At 33.6% G+C, this 17931-nt stretch overlaps 1 protein-coding gene across 1 annotated transcript; it reads left to right on the top strand.

Moving 5' to 3' along the window:
• Window positions 1-11380: 11380 nt before the first annotated feature.
• On the top strand, window positions 11381-14866 carry LOC107893914 (vesicle-associated protein 1-3). The gene is made up of 8 exons (XM_016819059.2): window positions 11381-11711; window positions 11968-12038; window positions 12147-12228; window positions 12361-12473; window positions 12558-12710; window positions 12853-12894; window positions 13548-13625; window positions 14483-14866. Exons 1-8 carry the CDS (start codon window positions 11660-11662, stop codon window positions 14594-14596), a joined length of 705 nt encoding a protein of 234 aa, XP_016674548.1. The 5' UTR covers window positions 11381-11659; the 3' UTR covers window positions 14597-14866.
• The last annotated feature ends 3065 nt before the right edge of the window (window positions 14867-17931 follow it).

Here is a 17931-nt window from a genome sequence, read left to right as displayed (position 1 = left end):
CGTAATGGACACTAGAGCGATACTTGGTAACAGGTCAATTCCAAATTCCACCTCTCTCTCCGGACGTACTTCGGGCAATTCCTCGGGAAAGACGTCTAGGAATTCCCTCACAGTGCGAATATCTCCTATTGAAAGCTTTTCAGAAGTAGAGTTAAATACGTAAGCAAGGTATGCCTTGCGCCCCTTTCTTGCGCCCTTTTCGAACTAACTTATCTGCTACAAGAGCAGATATTACATTAGAGAGGTAATCTCAGCGCTCACCAACCATAACCACCTCGTCATTCTCAGTTGGTTTTAGAAAAACACTCTTGGTTGCACAATCCAGACTAACCCGATACTCAACAAGTCAATCCATTCCCAGAATTAAGTCAAACTCATTAAAGAGTAATTCTATTAAATCAGCTGGAAATACCATGCCCTGAAGTTCTACAGGTACCCACATGTATACTCTATCAACTAGTATTGACTGTCCCAATGGGCTAATCACAGAAAACTCTTTAGCAGTATTCTCAGTAGTTAAACCTAGATTTACAGAAACAACACTAGCTATATACGAGTGAGTAGAGCCAATACCAATGAGAGCATAATACGGAATATAATTTATAAAGAAGGTACCTGCAATAACATCAACATTGTCGCTCTCCTCACCAAGTCTTGCTGCATAAACTAGTGCCGACTGACAAGCCTCAGCCTAACCTACACGTCTACCCAGTGCTTTTTGTCTTCTCTTAGACCCATTACCACCTCTACCAGTACCACGACCTCGGAATGGTTACTGAACCTCTCTCGGAGGCCGAACAGAATTTAGAGTCGAAGTCTATACCGTAGTTGGCACTGAATCAGGTCGACGAGGGCAACCCTAACTCGATGCTCAATCGAACCGCAACAGAAACATGCTCCCAATTTCCTCTAACACTCACCCAGATGGTGCTTCCCACAATCACTGCACAGCTGAATCTCAGTTGCTATCGCTGATGTCTCGACCCTTAGGGGCGTATCAAATTTTGCCCTTTTCTTAGGGTGCTGACTAAGACCAGAGGGACCCGAATCCCTCTTAACCTTATTCTAATCCTTCTCACGATCACGACGCTCGCATTCAATGTGTTTTACTTCTTCCACTAACTTCGCTTTGTCAACCAGAACCGTGAAAACTTACTCTCTCTAGAGAGCTATCAGAACTCGCAGGTCATATCTCAATCTCTCCTCAAATAGCACACACTTATCATAGTCGGACGCTACAAAAGTTCGTACATATCTACTTAGCCGCAAAAATTCAGCTTCATATTCAGCCACAGATCGGTCGCCCTGAACTAGACTCATAAACTTACGTTGGTGAGCCTTGATATAACTCGCCTCTACATATTTACCCTGGAAAACGTTCTTGAGATAGTCCCAATTCACTTGTTCAGGCTGAGCACCTTGCTCAACGTTTAACCACCAATGATAGGCTTCGTCCCGGAGTAGAGATACAACACCCCTCAATTTCTAAGTAGGAGTATAGTCAACATCTGTCATAATACACTTAGCAGTCTCGAGCCAATACTCAACAATAGTGGGAGCGACTCTTAAGATTCCCCTAAATAACTCAACCCCATTCAACCAGAGTCATTTAGTAACGACTTTCAGCCTCCCGATCCTGAATAGGTCCCTATAACCCTCTTTAGTGCTCGAATTATAGCCTGGGATAGTGCGTCATCTCCCGCCATCGAAGCTTAAGACTCTGTCTCTACTGTGGGAGTACCAACAGTTTCACTGGTCTCCAGATTAGGCAACTACCCATAGAGAATGACTTTACTCAAGCTCCTCCTCGGCGTCCTCGACGCCCCCGCATACCACGTCCGCGACTACTGCACGAACTCATAAAGGCAATCTAGCTACAATATCAGAGTACACAGATCAGTTCAAACATCCAGCAGAATAGTTTTACTAGTTTACACCAAAACATTTTACCAACAGTAGTTACGCAGCTTAGCTGCTGGATCATAATGCGTCAAAGCTCCAGAATCGAAACTATTCACATAGTGGCTTAAACACTGATTCAGAGTAAGTTACTTCTTTCTTCACAACATCCCAACCCATGTATATGCAGATTACATATATTTACTATGTATTTATAGTTATAACATTTATGTGTCAGTTACAGAGTATCAAAGAGTTCTCGCTCAATCAAATTCAGATTATCCATACAATGAAGAAATCATTATCAGTCATAGACTATATTTTCGGCTCTAAAAAGGTTTCGAGCCTCCTTTATACTACAATATGGCCCAGACACATGGCCATGTCTTTACCCGTGTGGCTTACATAGCCTGGGCACACGTCCATACCCTTTGCTTGTGTAGTTTTAACATGTAAATAGAGAGTTGCACGGCTTGGACACACAGCCGTATCCTTGCCCGTGTGGTCCTAAGTCACAAACAGTGAGTTACACGGCCTAGACACACGCCCGTGTCTCATGCTTGTGTGAACTCTGCACTAATTTGGCCATACACGGCCTGGACACATGCCCGTGTGCTAGCCCGTGTGGCCTCAATTCGATGAACAATGAGTTACACGGTAAGTCACACGGCCTACCATACGCTCGTGTGGCTCACATGGCCTAGACACACGCCCGTGTACCTGGCCGTGTGGAGTCGACAACCACTATGTTCGGCGATCCGAAACGTGCAAAATTAGAGTTTTCAGTATGCATCTGATTTTGTTTTGACGAAGAAAAAATACGGAGACTACCCGGAACCTAATTAATCATTCCACAATCAATTACACTATCAATTTCAACATTTAGCAAAATCAAACTATCGTTAAAAGCATGTCGAAAGATTCGACGCAATTCAATTTCAATTCACATACTCGCCTCGTACGAAACAAAAGAAATCAAACTAATACGGTGGATTAACGTCTTTTGCAATATCCTTGCCTAATCAAGGTAACCAACCGAGGGTTTAACAGAAGTCAAATAAACGAGCAAAGACCCGTTCTTACAGAAAAATGTTAACAGAAGAGAAATCACAAATCAAAGGAAATGGCAACAGAACTTACGCGAAATCGACCTCATAGACAGCCAGACTTTACAATTTACATAACAATCAATTATTGAAAGAAGAAAAATAAAAGAGGGGTGAAAGGAGAAACAAAGAACTAAAGTCTAAGAAGAAAAATAAAAAGAACGATAGAACGTTTTAAGTTAACCACCACCCATTTCGGCATTTGCAAAAAAAATATTCCCTAATGCGTACGATGGGACTTGAGCTCAGAACAGACAGAATACAGACAGATGCTTAACCAGTGAATCAGCAGGCTTATTTTGGACACCAATTTACCCAAAATTGCACTTAACCACCTAATACATGGATAAGGGTTGTTTTAAAATAAAAAAACTTTAGCAACGCAATTCGAACTTCAGATCTTAAATACAAAAGCAGAGCACAAAACCAGAGATAAAAAAATCTAATTACTGCATATTCTCACAATTAGACTCTTAAATTTTTGGGGCGTCACATATTGAGTTCGCAGATTTGGTGGAATGAGCAAGAATGGTGGAACAAGTTCTGTATTTTGATAAAAAGACTGAGAATACCCGTACTATTGGAAAGCGTGCTAGAATTATGAGTTTAAATCCACAACCAAAGAGATCAAAAGAATTTCGTGGTAGCTGGAGATCAAATTTTAAGTCAGAATTGATAGAAATCGTGATAAACAATTGACTGTATCTACGAGTAGTGTGTAGGTCCATCCAGGGATGGTGATATTCCAAATTGTGAGCATTACAGAAAAAAGAACCGTGATGAATGTTGGAAGTTAACTCTAGGGATACCGATATTTCAAATTCAGGGGCATTTTGGTAATTTTTTATTTTCCTTGATTTTTCAATCCGATCTTGATCTAAACTAATAATTTCATTCAATTTATTAATTAGACAATAAAACAATTCATTTCATGCAATTTAGTCATTTTTGACAATTTTACAAAATTTCCTCCTAAAGTTTTACTTTTATTCAATTTAGTCCATGGGCCCAAATCATGAAAATTAACCATTTTTAATATTCATGGCATTTAATACAGCACATTTTTGCAATAATTTCACAACAAGCCCTTGTGTTTTTACTATTTCAACAATTTAGTCCCTAATCGGGAACATCAAAATTACTTAATAAAATACTTTTAAATATCAACCAACATCTCAAATTCATCATTTAATAACTAAAATCATATAGATTCATCAATGGCAGCTTCCAAAATTTTTACTAAAATCAAAAGCTAAGCTAAGGTTTAGTTGAACCTAATTGTAACAATCTCAAAAACATAAAAATTACGAGAAACAAGTAAGAATTGAACTCACATGAAGCAAAAATATGCAAAATTAGCTCAAGGAGCTCTCCCTATGTCTGTTTGAACCGAATATGGGAGAAGAAATGCCTAGAAAACTTTAAAATCTAATTTGTTTATTTTTAATTTCAACTTATTTACCATTTTGCCAATGACCTTTTTTTATTATTTTTTTCTCCTTATGCTGCCTCATCTTTTAATTTAGGCATAATTTTATCTTAAGTTCTCCCTCATTTATTAATTAAGTCATTTAGTCACTTAATTATTATAATTAGTAAGTTTTGCACATTTTTTTAGTTTAGTCCTTTTTAATTAATTAACTATTGAAACGTTAAAATTTTTCAACGAAACTTTAATGCTACCTTAATGGCACTCTGTAAATATTTATAAAAATATTTACGGCTCGGTTTATAGAAATAAGATCTCAATATCTCATTTTCTAAAACTACAATTTTACCACTCGAACCTAATAAATCATTATAAAACATAAATTACCAATTCAAAAATCTTTTTAAAACCCTATTTGACTCATAAATATTAAAAAATAAAATTTACGAGCTTACTCGCTGGATTTGGTGGCCTCAAACTACTGTTTCCGACACCATTGAAAATCAGGCTATTACAACCTAAGCCCCAAAATCCAAATTGGCGTTATTTGTTTAAACTTGCAGTCTTGAGGATTTGAATGAAATTGTGATGGCTGAAGTGGCTGTGAGTTTGGTTATGGAGAAATTAACAAGTTTGCTCAGTAAAGATGTGGAATTACTAAGAGGTATCCATAAAGAAGTTGAGGACATTAGTTACAACGATGGAGAGCCTGATACTGTAATGATTGAAAAAAAAATTTCTCTACTTTTTGCAGAGACTTAAACATGTATTTCATGAAATTTGGCTCAAACATAAACCCACCATAAAAATCTGAAATGATATTGCAATTATAGAAGCTATAATTGACATACTTGCATATTATCTTTATAGTGTTCAAGTATCAAAATTGATATGAAGCACATGCAGCTTCAAATAAGATAGAGGCAACCATTTCCTAACATTGAAATATCATCCACACCAAAACCCTGAATCGATAAAATTTACCCAAACATAGAAAAAAATTAAAAATAAAGAAACAATGAAAGACATAAAATTTCAGGTATAAAATCGGTAAAAATTTGGACAAGTACAGAACAAGAAGAAAAAAAAGGAGCTTTAAAAAGAAGATGTCATACCTTTAGCCAAGACCCTGCGAAAAGGAATGAGATTTGCCTGAGAAAGAGAGGAATGAGATTTGCCTGAGAAAGAGAGAAAGAAGATGAAGAACGGAAGAAGGAGAAGGACTTTTACCTGAATGAAGAAGGTGATGGAAAATGTCTTACAAAAAAAAAATCTGTAAGACATTTTCCCTAAAACCCGTTCATTTTACCCGTGTCTTGGAAAATATTTTCCAAATGTAAAATGCTTTCAACCTTCCAAACATCGTAAAATCAGGAAAATGTTTTCCGAAAAATGTTTTCCTAGTAAACAAACGAAGCCTACATGTCATTAGGGATTTCATGTTTCGGGTGCTGGTCTTGAATGTCCTATCGATGGTTGAGGTTTTGCATTTGTTGCAGATTCTCCACAGCTCGTGTGAGCAGTATAGCTCACATTCCTACCCACAACTCGTATGAGCAGGCCCATTTCACAACTCCTGTGAACATTGATATAAAGGAAATGTTACGGTTATATGTAAAGGCACACTATGTGTAAGCTTTCCTGAGTATCCGATGTAATTCTATATGGTTCAACGGGTAAGAAAAAGGAAATGAAATGGTAAGTATGCAAATGGAATGAATCATGATCTTATGACAACATTGATGAGTTAAATGTTATGTATATATATGGTAAACTACATATCTTATGGTTGATTTCATATGTATCATAAACAAGTATACTAATTTGTGAATTTGATGATGTTGTATATGCTTTTACTAAGCTTATGTAATTGGTAATAGTTTATACTTAATCTATGAATTGAATTATTAGAAGTGGTAAGTTATGTTTAAAGTTTGTATGAGCTTACTAAGCACTCGTTGCTTACGTAGTTATTTTCCTTTGTTTCATAAATTATCGGAAGCTCGACCGGTTGGAAGCTCATCAGAAACCTGTCACACTATCCAACAACTAATTTGGTATATTTTGTGTATTTTGGCCAAGGTTAATAATGGCATGTTTGGGTTGTTTAGTAATAGTACTTTGTAAATGTGTTAATGGTGATTTTATATGTATGAGCTTTGAATTTCATGTTTGGTTTGGTGAACCCTATCTTCTCACCAAATTATATCATTTCGGTCATTTTCAAATGCTTGTTTATAAGGTTCTTTTGGGATGTTGATGATGACTTGAAAATGGCTACTTGTGACATGTTTTAGTACATATTTAAACTAGGTTATTATGTTTGGAAAATGGCAATATTGACATGTTTAGGGAAATGATGTTTGGATGTAATTGTGGTTCCTTTGAATGGCATATTGGTTAAGTGAATTAGGTTGTTTAAATGACATGATTATGTGAATTTGAATGATGCTTTAGACCTTTGAAAGTGTGCACAAATGGATTGGCTAGTTATGCATGAGTTGGTTATGAAAAGGCTTAATTTTAGGTAAATTTTGGGTTTACACGACTGTGTGTCATTTGGGATTTCTTAGTGTTCCAAGTTAGTGAGTTACACGGCCCAGCATAAGGCCTGGCACACGGGCGTGTGGGGCATCTTAGTGAGTTACACGGGTGAGGACACGAGTTGGGACACGCCCGTGTGTCCTTTGTTCGAATGTTACACGGCTTGGGCTATGTCACATGGCCGTGTGACCCTTGTTTTCTAATTTTTGCATCATTTTCTTAAAAGTTCAGTTTTGTTTCAATTTAGTTTAGAATTACTTCTAATCTTTTTTTAGGGACTCGAAGGCTCGATTTAGGGACAAAATGCATATGATTAAATGGTTTATTATATGTTTAAGATATTTAATGTTATGAAGGTAAATGTTTTTCAATTGTACGATAATGCTCCGTAACCCTAATTCGATGATAGAGACGGGTTAGAGGTGTTACACTACCAACACACACTCATCCTAAAATTTAGTAGGTACATTTGACTGAAATTTGAGAGCTTGAGCTATTTCCAAAAGGTGACGATGTTTACGTTCAACGACTCCATTTTTTTCGGTGTTTGGACACATGAACTTTGGTGAACAATGCTCATTGAAGTAATCAACGACTTAAACTCAAAATAATAAAAAAAATTGTGTCCCATTATCACTGCGAAAAACTTTAATAGACAAAGAAAATTGAGTATTAATAAGAGCTATGAACTGTTTTAAGATAACAATAGGACATGTAAAAACTTTAATATACAGAATATAACCCTTTCTGAACCAATGAATAACCTATAAAAATCGATGGTAATGATCGAGGGGGAAAATCATTTGATGGTACTAATAAAGACAACCGAACACCTGTAAATGAGATAAAGAAGGTGGTTTATGGTATAATTGTTAAAAATGAGTTTTCCAATCAAGGACAGAAGTTGGCAATCGATTTATTAAGTAACAGGCTACCAACACACACCCACCCCAAAATTTAGTATGTACATTTGACTAAAATTTGAGAGCTTGAGCTATTTCCATAAGGTGATGATGTTTACATTCAATGACCCCATTTTGTTACGGTGTTCGGATAGATGAACTTTGGTGAATAATGCGTATTGAAGTAATCAACGATTTAGACTCACAATTAAAAATTATGTCCCATAATCACTGCGAAAAAATTTAATAGACAAAGGAAATTGAGTATTAATAAGAGCTATGAACTGTTTTAAGATAACAATATTATCACTTTTAAGCTTGAAAAAAAAGGTCCATGTCATTCTCGAAAAATCATCAACAATAGTAAGAAAAAAAAGATGCCCCAAATGAGTTGGAACATTGTAAGAACCCTATAAATAGAGATGTACCAAACCAAAAGGTGCATTGAAAAAACCTAATTTGCCACATCAATTTGTGGCAGATCACTAAACTATACAAGTTATTACAAAATTTTGTAATGTTGATGTATTATTAATTGCACGAGATATTATTCAACCACAAATTATTACAACTTAAAATATTATCTTTTTAAATAAATTATTACATAAACATTATTACATCAAAGTAACATATTTTAATTCTAATTTTGATGCGTTTTTGGATGATATATTATGTAAATTAGTGAATTTGATGCTCCTAATCCTTTAAATTCATGTTTCTATACTTAAGTGAGTATAGAGGGGTGAAAGGAGTGAAAAACAAGCCAAAATTGGAAAAAAAATAGCTGTTTTCAGGATCCACACAGCCTGGGCATTTCCACATGGGCTGGGCACATGATCACACGGGCTGGCCACACGCTCATGTGCTAGCCCGTGTCGATTTCGTAACCCACTTCCCAAATACGTGGAAAAACCTAATTTTTAGGCATCCTGAGCACTCTAAAGTCTATAAATACATATTAGAAGAAGACCTAAGGGGGGCACGCATAGAATATCGAAGAAAAGATTCGAAGAACGCCATCAGAATCAACTCAGAAGTGGATCTTCTTCAAGATTGAAGATCTCCATTTAATTTTCTTTGAAATTTTATTGAGTTTCTTTATGTCTTGTTGTTATCCTAATTTTGAGATGTTTCTATTCCGGATTATGAGCTAAATTCCCTAGATAACTAGGGAAGATGAAACCTACGATGAATCTTATTATTTAATTTCTGATTTACATGATAAATATTTAATTCTTGTTATCAATTATGTATGCTTATTTCGTGTTTTAATATTTTCAGGATATTAATTCATGTTTAATGTGCTTATTTTAGTGGAGCAAAAGTCCCTGTTTAATAGTAGATTTAGCGTAATTGAGTGGAGTGGAGTTGCATGCAATCTTAGAAATACATAAATCTACCGGATTAGAGTCAAATCTAATAGGGGAGTTCATAGATCGAGTTAATGCGACAATAGAGGTTTTAATTAGAAAGAGATTTCAATTAATCAACCTAGAGTCAGTTGTTCTTACTCTCGAAAGAGATATTAACATAATTTAGGGATTCCAACGGATCAAGACACAAGTGAATAAATCGTTTAATTCAGATTCAGAATAATAGGTAAAGTCTAGGTGGATTCTTTTTTGGGTATTGTTTATCTCATTGATTATTTTCGATTATTTTCCTATTTCATTCTCTGTTGCGTTCGTAGTTAAATTAGATTAGTAAATTTAGATTAAAAACGATCGCTTCAATTTATCGGCTAAATAATAGAAAAACAGTAATTACTAGTACTTTTAGTCCTCGTGGATACGATATTCCCTACTCACCATAACTATACTATTGTTCGATAGGTACGCTTGCCTTTATCGTAATTATAGTTAATTTAGTGATCATCACTCATCAAATTAGTTACTCTTCATATAAGGATACAAAGAATCTCAAAGTCAGTTCATATCTTCTTAGATTGCATAACCCTATATATAAGGTAAATAGATCACATAAAAATCTTTAAAAAATAACTTTGCTTAATTCAATCTCTTCACCAATAATAAACATAATATTATTTACACAAAACCTTAAAAAAATACAAACAAATAATCAAAATATTTTATGAAGCATATCAGCAAATAAAGTAAGTAATGAGTTTGAGCAGTGCATGCACTAATGAACATTGCTGCTTGGCACTTATCATAAATTGCCTCACTAACATTCATGCTCATAGTGTTTCTATCAAAAAGGAAAAAAATATTCATAGTTAAAAGTTAAAATGTTAGATTTTTGATATCCCAAATTTCGATAATAATTATTATTTGTAAAAAAAAAAATCAATAATGTTAAGTTGAAACTATACTTAAGGTCATTAAATTACTAGTATATTTATGTTTTGGTCACTCGACTTTAAAAAATTATAAAATGATCATTGAATTATTTAAAAATTTTCATTTAAGTCACTGAACTATTTAAAAATTTTATTTAAGGCACTGGTAGAGGTGTGCATGGGCCGGGCCAGACCCAGACAAAATTTTAGGCCAGTTTTCTATTCTCGGGCCCGGCCCGGCCCGAAATATGGGCCTCAAAATTTGTCCAAGCCCGGCCCGAAATAAAATTGTTAAGCCTGAGCACAGCCCGGCCCGGCCCATATTAAATTTTTTTTAGCTTATTTCATTAAATAAAAAATTTAAAATATAATAAATCAAATACATTTAAAACAAATATTAAAACAAGAAACAAATAAAAAATAAAAAATGATACTAAAACAATTCTTAAAACAATACACAAATTGAAAATATAATAAAAAGTGATTATATTAAAATTGAAAATAAAATGTAAATATGATTAAAAATATATATATATATATTTAGTATATAATTCGGGCCGGGCCGAGCTCAGGCCAAAAAAGTTTTGCCCGAGCCCGACCCGTTTTCTAAGCAGGCCTCTTTTTTTGCCCAAACCCATACTTCGGGCCTATATTTTTACCCGAACCCTCCCATTTTTTGGGCGGGCCTTCGGGCCGGACCGAGTAGCCCGACCCATGCACAGCTCTAGTCACTGGGATGTTAATTTAAAAAAAAACAGTTTGGTTAGTGAGCTCCAAACGATGATTCGACCATCAGTATAGTGGATTAGTACCCATCAACGAGTAGAAAAATATAATTTAGATCCAAATTAATCTGACAATTAGTGTCAAAGATAAAAGAAGAAAGTTATTGAGATTTTGGTTCACAGATTCTTGACATTCAAAGCTATTTCATGAAAGAAAAAAAACTAAATTGTAGAAGAGATGGGGAATAAGAGATTTCAATTGGTGCAAACGGTGCAAACAGAGAATGTTATATAACGATGATTTTAACAGCCCATGCAATACTATTTTGTAACTTTTTGAAGTGAAGTGACCAAAATGTAAAATTACTAATATTTTAGTGACATTGATTTTATTTACCCAGAAAAGAATCTTATCGTCGAAACAGCCCAGCGGTCACAGCCCATTAGGTCTATAACCCAAACATTAATGGATTTCTACGCATAAATCGAATCCCAATCTCAGGCGCACGCCTTTGTATATCAACGGCTCAGAAATGTCACAGACATCAAAAACCTGTGGAATTAGCATCCTTTAACGAGTCAAACGAATTAAAATAAATCAAACCGCTTTGTATTAGACTTACTTTCGTTCTTCCCGATCTCACAAATTTCTACTGATTTCATTTTCTTGATTTGCTTATTTTTCTTCATATTTTGATTTTATCAGCAGAAAAAAAAATCAATCTAAATAACTGTAAATATCCTGTTTTAGATCCATGAGTATGGGAGATCTCATCAGTATTCATCCATCAGAGCTTAAATTCCCATGTAAGTTCTCATTTGCATCCTTAGCTTTTTTATTGTTTTGAATTTTAAAAAAGTGGAATGCGAATGTAAATGAAATTAGGTAAAATAAGTTTGAAATTTGAAATTTGAATCTGATCTGTGAAAAAAATAGATAGGAAAAGAATCGAGTCAGTTTTGATACCTAGAAGAAAATAGAATGCGAATTTGATTTTAATATGAGTAAGGACAAAAAATTAGATTTTTTTAAAAATGTTTTTTCTCTTACGGAATTTCATAGTTGAATTGAGGAAGCAAAGTTCATGTTCTATGCAATTGACGAACAAGACGGAAAAATACGTTGCGTTTAAGGTAATTTTAACGTTCATATCTTTATTTTAGCTGTGATTGGATTTGAATATTTGATATTGATACACTTATATCATACTGTGAAAATTTCTCTTTTAATGCTTTTAATAGGTTAAAACAACTAATCCGAAGAAATATTGTGTTCGTCCCAACTCTGGTATTGTTTTGCCTGGAAGTTCATGCAATGTCACCGGTAAGTATTGTGTAATTTACTGGTTTTGATCTCTGTGGCAGCTAAGTCATCGGCATTTACTTCTTTTGTTGTTCTTTTCTCCCTTAGTACCTTATGTGTTTTCGGTTTATTGACACTAGTTTTTTCTGGCAGTTACCATGCAAGCTCAAAAGGAGGCACCTCCTGAGCCATGCAGGGACAAGTTCCTCGTCCAGAGTGTTGTTACTCCTGATGGTACAACCAGCAAAGACATAACCCCGGAAATGGTATGATGGCGGTGCCACCATTGTCTATTTTGTCAACTTATTGGTTTCTGCGTTTCATTTAATGGATGTGTGATTTGAATGCAGTTTAACAAAGAGGATGGTCGGGTTGTGAACGAGTTCAAAATGCGAGTCATTTACATTCCTGCTAATCCGCCCTCTCCTGTTCCTGAAGGATCTGAAGAGGGGACTCCTCCCAGAGCATCTTCACAAGAAAATGGGAATCAAAATTTTGAAGAGGTAAGTGTCTTCCTTTTTTGCTGGCTGGCTAGAAAATGTTGTCTTTGTTTTTCCCCTTTTATCAACTATTACTGGAGAAGCTATTACTCACTAGTGATATACTTTGTGTTTCACTTGTTGCCCAACTTAATGCAAAATTTAGGTATCAAGATCTTTAGAGGATACTAAAGAGAAATCCTCAGAGGTATGCCATTTCTCTGTTGCTTAGTTAATATTTCCAACTTTTTTTTTTCTATGAAAGAGTCTTTCATCTTAATACTAATAGTACTGGCATTTTCCTGGTTACCACCTTACTGGTTGCTATCTTTACTGAGTAGGCTCCTTAACTTTTCCTTTTTGTCCAATCTCCTCGTTGTTTTAGAATATGAAATATGCATTTCAATTGTGTGGGGCTAATTGTTATTGTTTTACTATTTGGTTTGTGCGAATAGCATGTTTAATAACCTAGTGGTAACTGTGGAATTTTCTCAAGGGCAAGCTCAAAGTGTGTCGTGATAAATGACAATAAAATCTTGGAAAAAGCATAAAAAGGGTATTAAGTAAAAGAATCTGCAACTGCTGATTCATAATTCATAGTGACATGGAATTGTATGTTACTAATGTTTTTATATACTTATGGATGAGATGTACCTAAAATCGGGGTTGTAGCTCTGCGTAGAGATGGCATCAAACTGTTTTTCATATAGCAAAAGCTATATCTAGATGGTACATTGATGGCCCTATTTGCTAACATTCCCCTGTTTCAGATCCATCATTTTAGATATAATTTTGAAAGTATTCTAATCTTATGTGTGCCATTTTCTTAAAGCATTGGTTGTTTTGTATGATTATCTCCAGGCGTGGTCTGCAATTTCGAAGTTGACAGACGAGAAATCTTCTGCTTTGCAACAAAATCAGAGGCTGCGTCAAGAACTGGTATGAGCTTATAGCAGCGGATACCGTAGTTTTATGCATCATAGATTATCAATTGTTGTTCCCTTTCGTGGTCTCTTACGTATTGTCATTATCTTATAATAGGATTAGTTCCATTCATGCTGATTTGACTTATTTCAACTCTTAAGTTAAGAGGGGGTGAAATTTAAATTGGGAAGTGTTCAAAGCAGAATTTGAAAGTTGCCATTGGCGGTGATGACCACTTTGCTGTTAAATATTTTTTCTTAGGTACCTCAATCATGGGTAAAAGTACCATGAAGGTACCTGTATTAAGAGTCAGATTGCATTTTACCCCATTTGCTTAAAAAATTCAGATTGCATTTTACCCCATTTGCTTAAAAAATTGGCAAATTAGTCCTTATACGTTAGATCAAAGAGCAAATTGATCCTTTCTGTTAAAATTTTATCTATTTTTACTGTTCAAAACTGACGTGGCTGACAGAATAATAATACAATTGCATGTGGTGTGTCATGTGTATCTCATTTTGATGTACAAGAATCAATTTTTAGTAGGAGAAATGGATGGAATATTTAGGGCCAGTTTGTTCTTTGATCTAGTATATAGGGACTAATTTGCCTATTTTTAGGTAGAGCGGGCAAAATCTAATTCTACCTCTAGTATAAGGGCCTCCATGGTACTTTTACCCCAATTGTGTTAGTGGTCTATATGAAATGTTGCCTTTTGTTACTGCTTTCCACCTCTCCCCTCAAAATTTCCTACATAATCTCTCCATATAACATGGGCATAGTTTACTATTCTGAACCAAGGAATCTTTTTTATTATCGTTTGTTCCTATTCATGTTCGTTGCATCTTTACCATATCAAATTCGTCATGCAGGAACAAATAAGAAAAGATATTAGCAAAAGTCGTGCCGGTGAGTTCTCTCTAATGTTTGTGATGCTAGTTGGTCTTCTTGGTGTCCTGGTTGGCTATTTTGTTAAGAGAGGTTAGGAAGAACTGTATTCGGAACCAACTCGGATTAAAAAGTGTCGGAGTAAGTAGTAATTAGCGGCTGTTTTTTGAAGTTTTGTTTTTCATGACTTTTTTTTAGGTCCTTTTGCTTGTAGTGTGTAAAAATTGTAGCCCTGATAAAAAAAATGTGTTAATCATAGTTAAAATGATTGATTGTTGAAGTTGATCAGGGGAATTGATTCCATGGTGGTTTAGATAGTCTCAAACTTATGTAAACTAAGATATTGTTAACGAATTTGCGTTTTGCAAGTTTTTTCCTCTGCCAAACGGGTAACATTTTGGTTGGATTATCGTTTTATATTGGGTTAATAAAAATTGACCCCTAAACTTGACAACTAGATACACTTTGATACTGGAACATTTTCTTTTTTCTATTTTGGTATCTAAATTTTGCAACTAAGTCCATTTTGATCTTTGAACTTATAAAAATATAAAAATTTGATAATGTGATACTCTAAGATTGTACTACTTCATTAGGTTTATTTTTTCAAGTGATGATATGATACAGTCTTAAAAGTATTACGTTATCAATTTTTTATATCCTTTAAAGTTTAGAAATTAAAATGAACTTAGTTATTGAGTTTATGTACTAAAGTGAAAAAAGTTAATGTAAAATTAGGGAGTAAAAAATTATATTAACCCATTTATATTTTTAGCCAGCTTGAATAAAGCTGATGATAGGGTTCTTAGCATTGTTCCATTGAAGCATCCTCGGTTTCTGGTTGAACAAGAAAGAGTTCAATGGTTGAACCTGTATCAATTGAATTTGGACATTTGAATCTGAATCTTAATTTATTATCTATCTGAAAATTAATATTATCATTCTCTCCAAATTTATGGCAAATAAAATATCTTTCCAACTTATTTATCAATATGAGTTTTGCTTAGAAGATATATTTGTAATTAGCAATTAATTAACACCTCTAATTGGTCGATGGAGTCTTAGTTCGATTAGTATGAGTATTGTTATCAGTACAGGAGAACATAAATTCTATTGTTAGTGTATGGTAAATTCTAACTTTATAAACAAGGTTGTGATTTTGTAAAGCTAATAATTTTCATTGTTAGTGTGTCAACATTACTATTATTTATGCTAATATTATCAGCTTCTTTATTCTGGTTGAGGGACTTTACTTGAATAATACTCCAACCTTATATAATACTTTGACCAGAAGAATTATTTTTAGACCAACAGTAAATATGGTTAATTATATAAATTAATAAGCGTATCACAAATATATATAAAACCCTAGTGCACCTCCTCGTCTGCTTAGTTTCTCTTCTGTATTGAAATAGATCCTCCATTAAAAATTTCTCCCATACACAATAGTCACAATACCAAGGGCATGGATGTTAACCTCAGCACTTTGTATCCTCTTTTTGGCCATTGTTTTAAAGCCTCCAACCACAATCTCTGACAATAATCAACTTCTTCCATTGTCTTGCTCCCAACATGCTACATCCTCGGAATCCAGCATCGTCCCCACTAACAGTGGCGGCAGCCAATCACCTCTTGCTGAGTTCCGGCTGCTGTCTTCGGTGGGTTCGAATAAAGAGGAAGAGAAGAGAAAAGAAAGGAGGAAAAGAAGGAAATAATATCAATCACATTAGGAATTCTTTGCATGATTTCTTTTGGATTTTTCTTATATTTTTGGAACAGTTTTAGCCTTTTAGGCATTCCAAAGTAGTATTTTTTTTTTACATATTTTTGCATTTTGTTGAAATTTCTATTCGCTTAGGTAGATAATTTTAAACACGATAAGATATGCATTAATAAAAAAATTTAAAAATATAAATATTATATATAGTAATGAATATAATTTAATTCACAAATCTGAGTGATTATTTTACTTCTTTAATAAAAAAATAAAATAAAAAGTAGGGGTTGAATTTAAAATTAAAATTATAATTATAATTATAACTATGTGAAGTAAAAATCGTCAAATAAAATTTAACAAAATTAATATAATGAGAACCAAGTCAAAATAAAATATTAGTTTTGATTTATGAATTTAATCATTGATACAAATATAATTTTAATATTTTACAATAAATTGGTTATGGTTACTGATGAACGTGTAGCAATTAATCTCTTTTTACCTTCTTGACTATTAAAACGAGTACCATTAATTACTTTTTTTATTAACAAATAACCCTATAACAAATGCCTAAGATTCAATGTACTAATAGCATTTAAAACGACAGAGACTCAATTCTAGTCAACAAACACACAAGCATAGTTCATGCAGACTAAATCACGTATTTACATAACAATGAATTGCATACTTAGGCATAAATAACCACATTATTCATCACAAATATTAAAACCAATTAAATAATTAAATTTTAATTGACAAAACAAATATTCTAAGTAATCGAGTACACTTAAATATTTGTAATTAAAATAGAAGATATGCAACTACCAAGGAATAAAGAAAGGTTAAGAGCAAATTAGAAATCACAAACTTGAATAATTAAAACATTCATGAAAATTTCTTTGACTAAAAAAAGAGTTTAACAACTTACAGAGAAAAGAAAACACAAAAGTAAATTAATATTGAATGTGGCTATCTTTGATTCTAAACCTAAAACAATGTATTAATAGGGCAAAATTCACATAAGAGAATTTAAACAAAAGTGTCCTTAATGATTTGAAGCATATTTGTTAGATTTTTATTATATTTGCATTTTGAACTTCTAGCACTTTCTCGATTTTTTTGGCCTTAGGTCTTGAAATAAGTCTGCATAGATTTTTCAATTCCCTTTAGTACGACATAATATGGGTTCAAGATATGGCCAAAACACTCAAGTAGTGTCAAGTTGAAAGTCCAATTCGTAAAACTTGTCAAAATTAATCTCTAAGCTTACTTTTCTTTAATTCTTTCGCCTAATTTATAAAAAGTAAAATATAAGTCAAAATAAAATAATTAGAACTTAAATAGTACAATTCAAAAGTAAAATTATCAAAAATAAATTTAAGTTTATGCAATTTATCAGCTATAATCCAAAATCTTCTTGAAAGTTATTGCTTCTAAAATGAAAAAAAAAAACCCAAAAATAATTTAGTGATTAAAACAGGAATCATCTTTATTTAGAGTGATTAATGTGATAATTTTAGTTTAGGCGAATAATCCCTCACGAGCATGTGCCTTTATTAATTAGGTGATTTTTTTTAGAAAAGAGTTAATTGTTCTAAACATCCTCAATTTATGATCTTAATTCTAATTAGTCCCCAAATTTTAAAACATTCTAATTATATTCTTAAATAATCGATGATATATCAATTGAATCCTTTTATTATTAAAATTGTAAAA

The sequence above is a fragment of the Gossypium hirsutum genome, chromosome A12 (assembly GCF_007990345.1).
Source record: "Gossypium hirsutum isolate 1008001.06 chromosome A12, Gossypium_hirsutum_v2.1, whole genome shotgun sequence".
Classification (NCBI taxonomy): domain Eukaryota; kingdom Viridiplantae; phylum Streptophyta; class Magnoliopsida; order Malvales; family Malvaceae; genus Gossypium; species Gossypium hirsutum.
The sequence above is the reverse complement of the archived record's forward strand: the minus strand, read 5'-3'. Positions and strand labels throughout refer to the sequence as shown.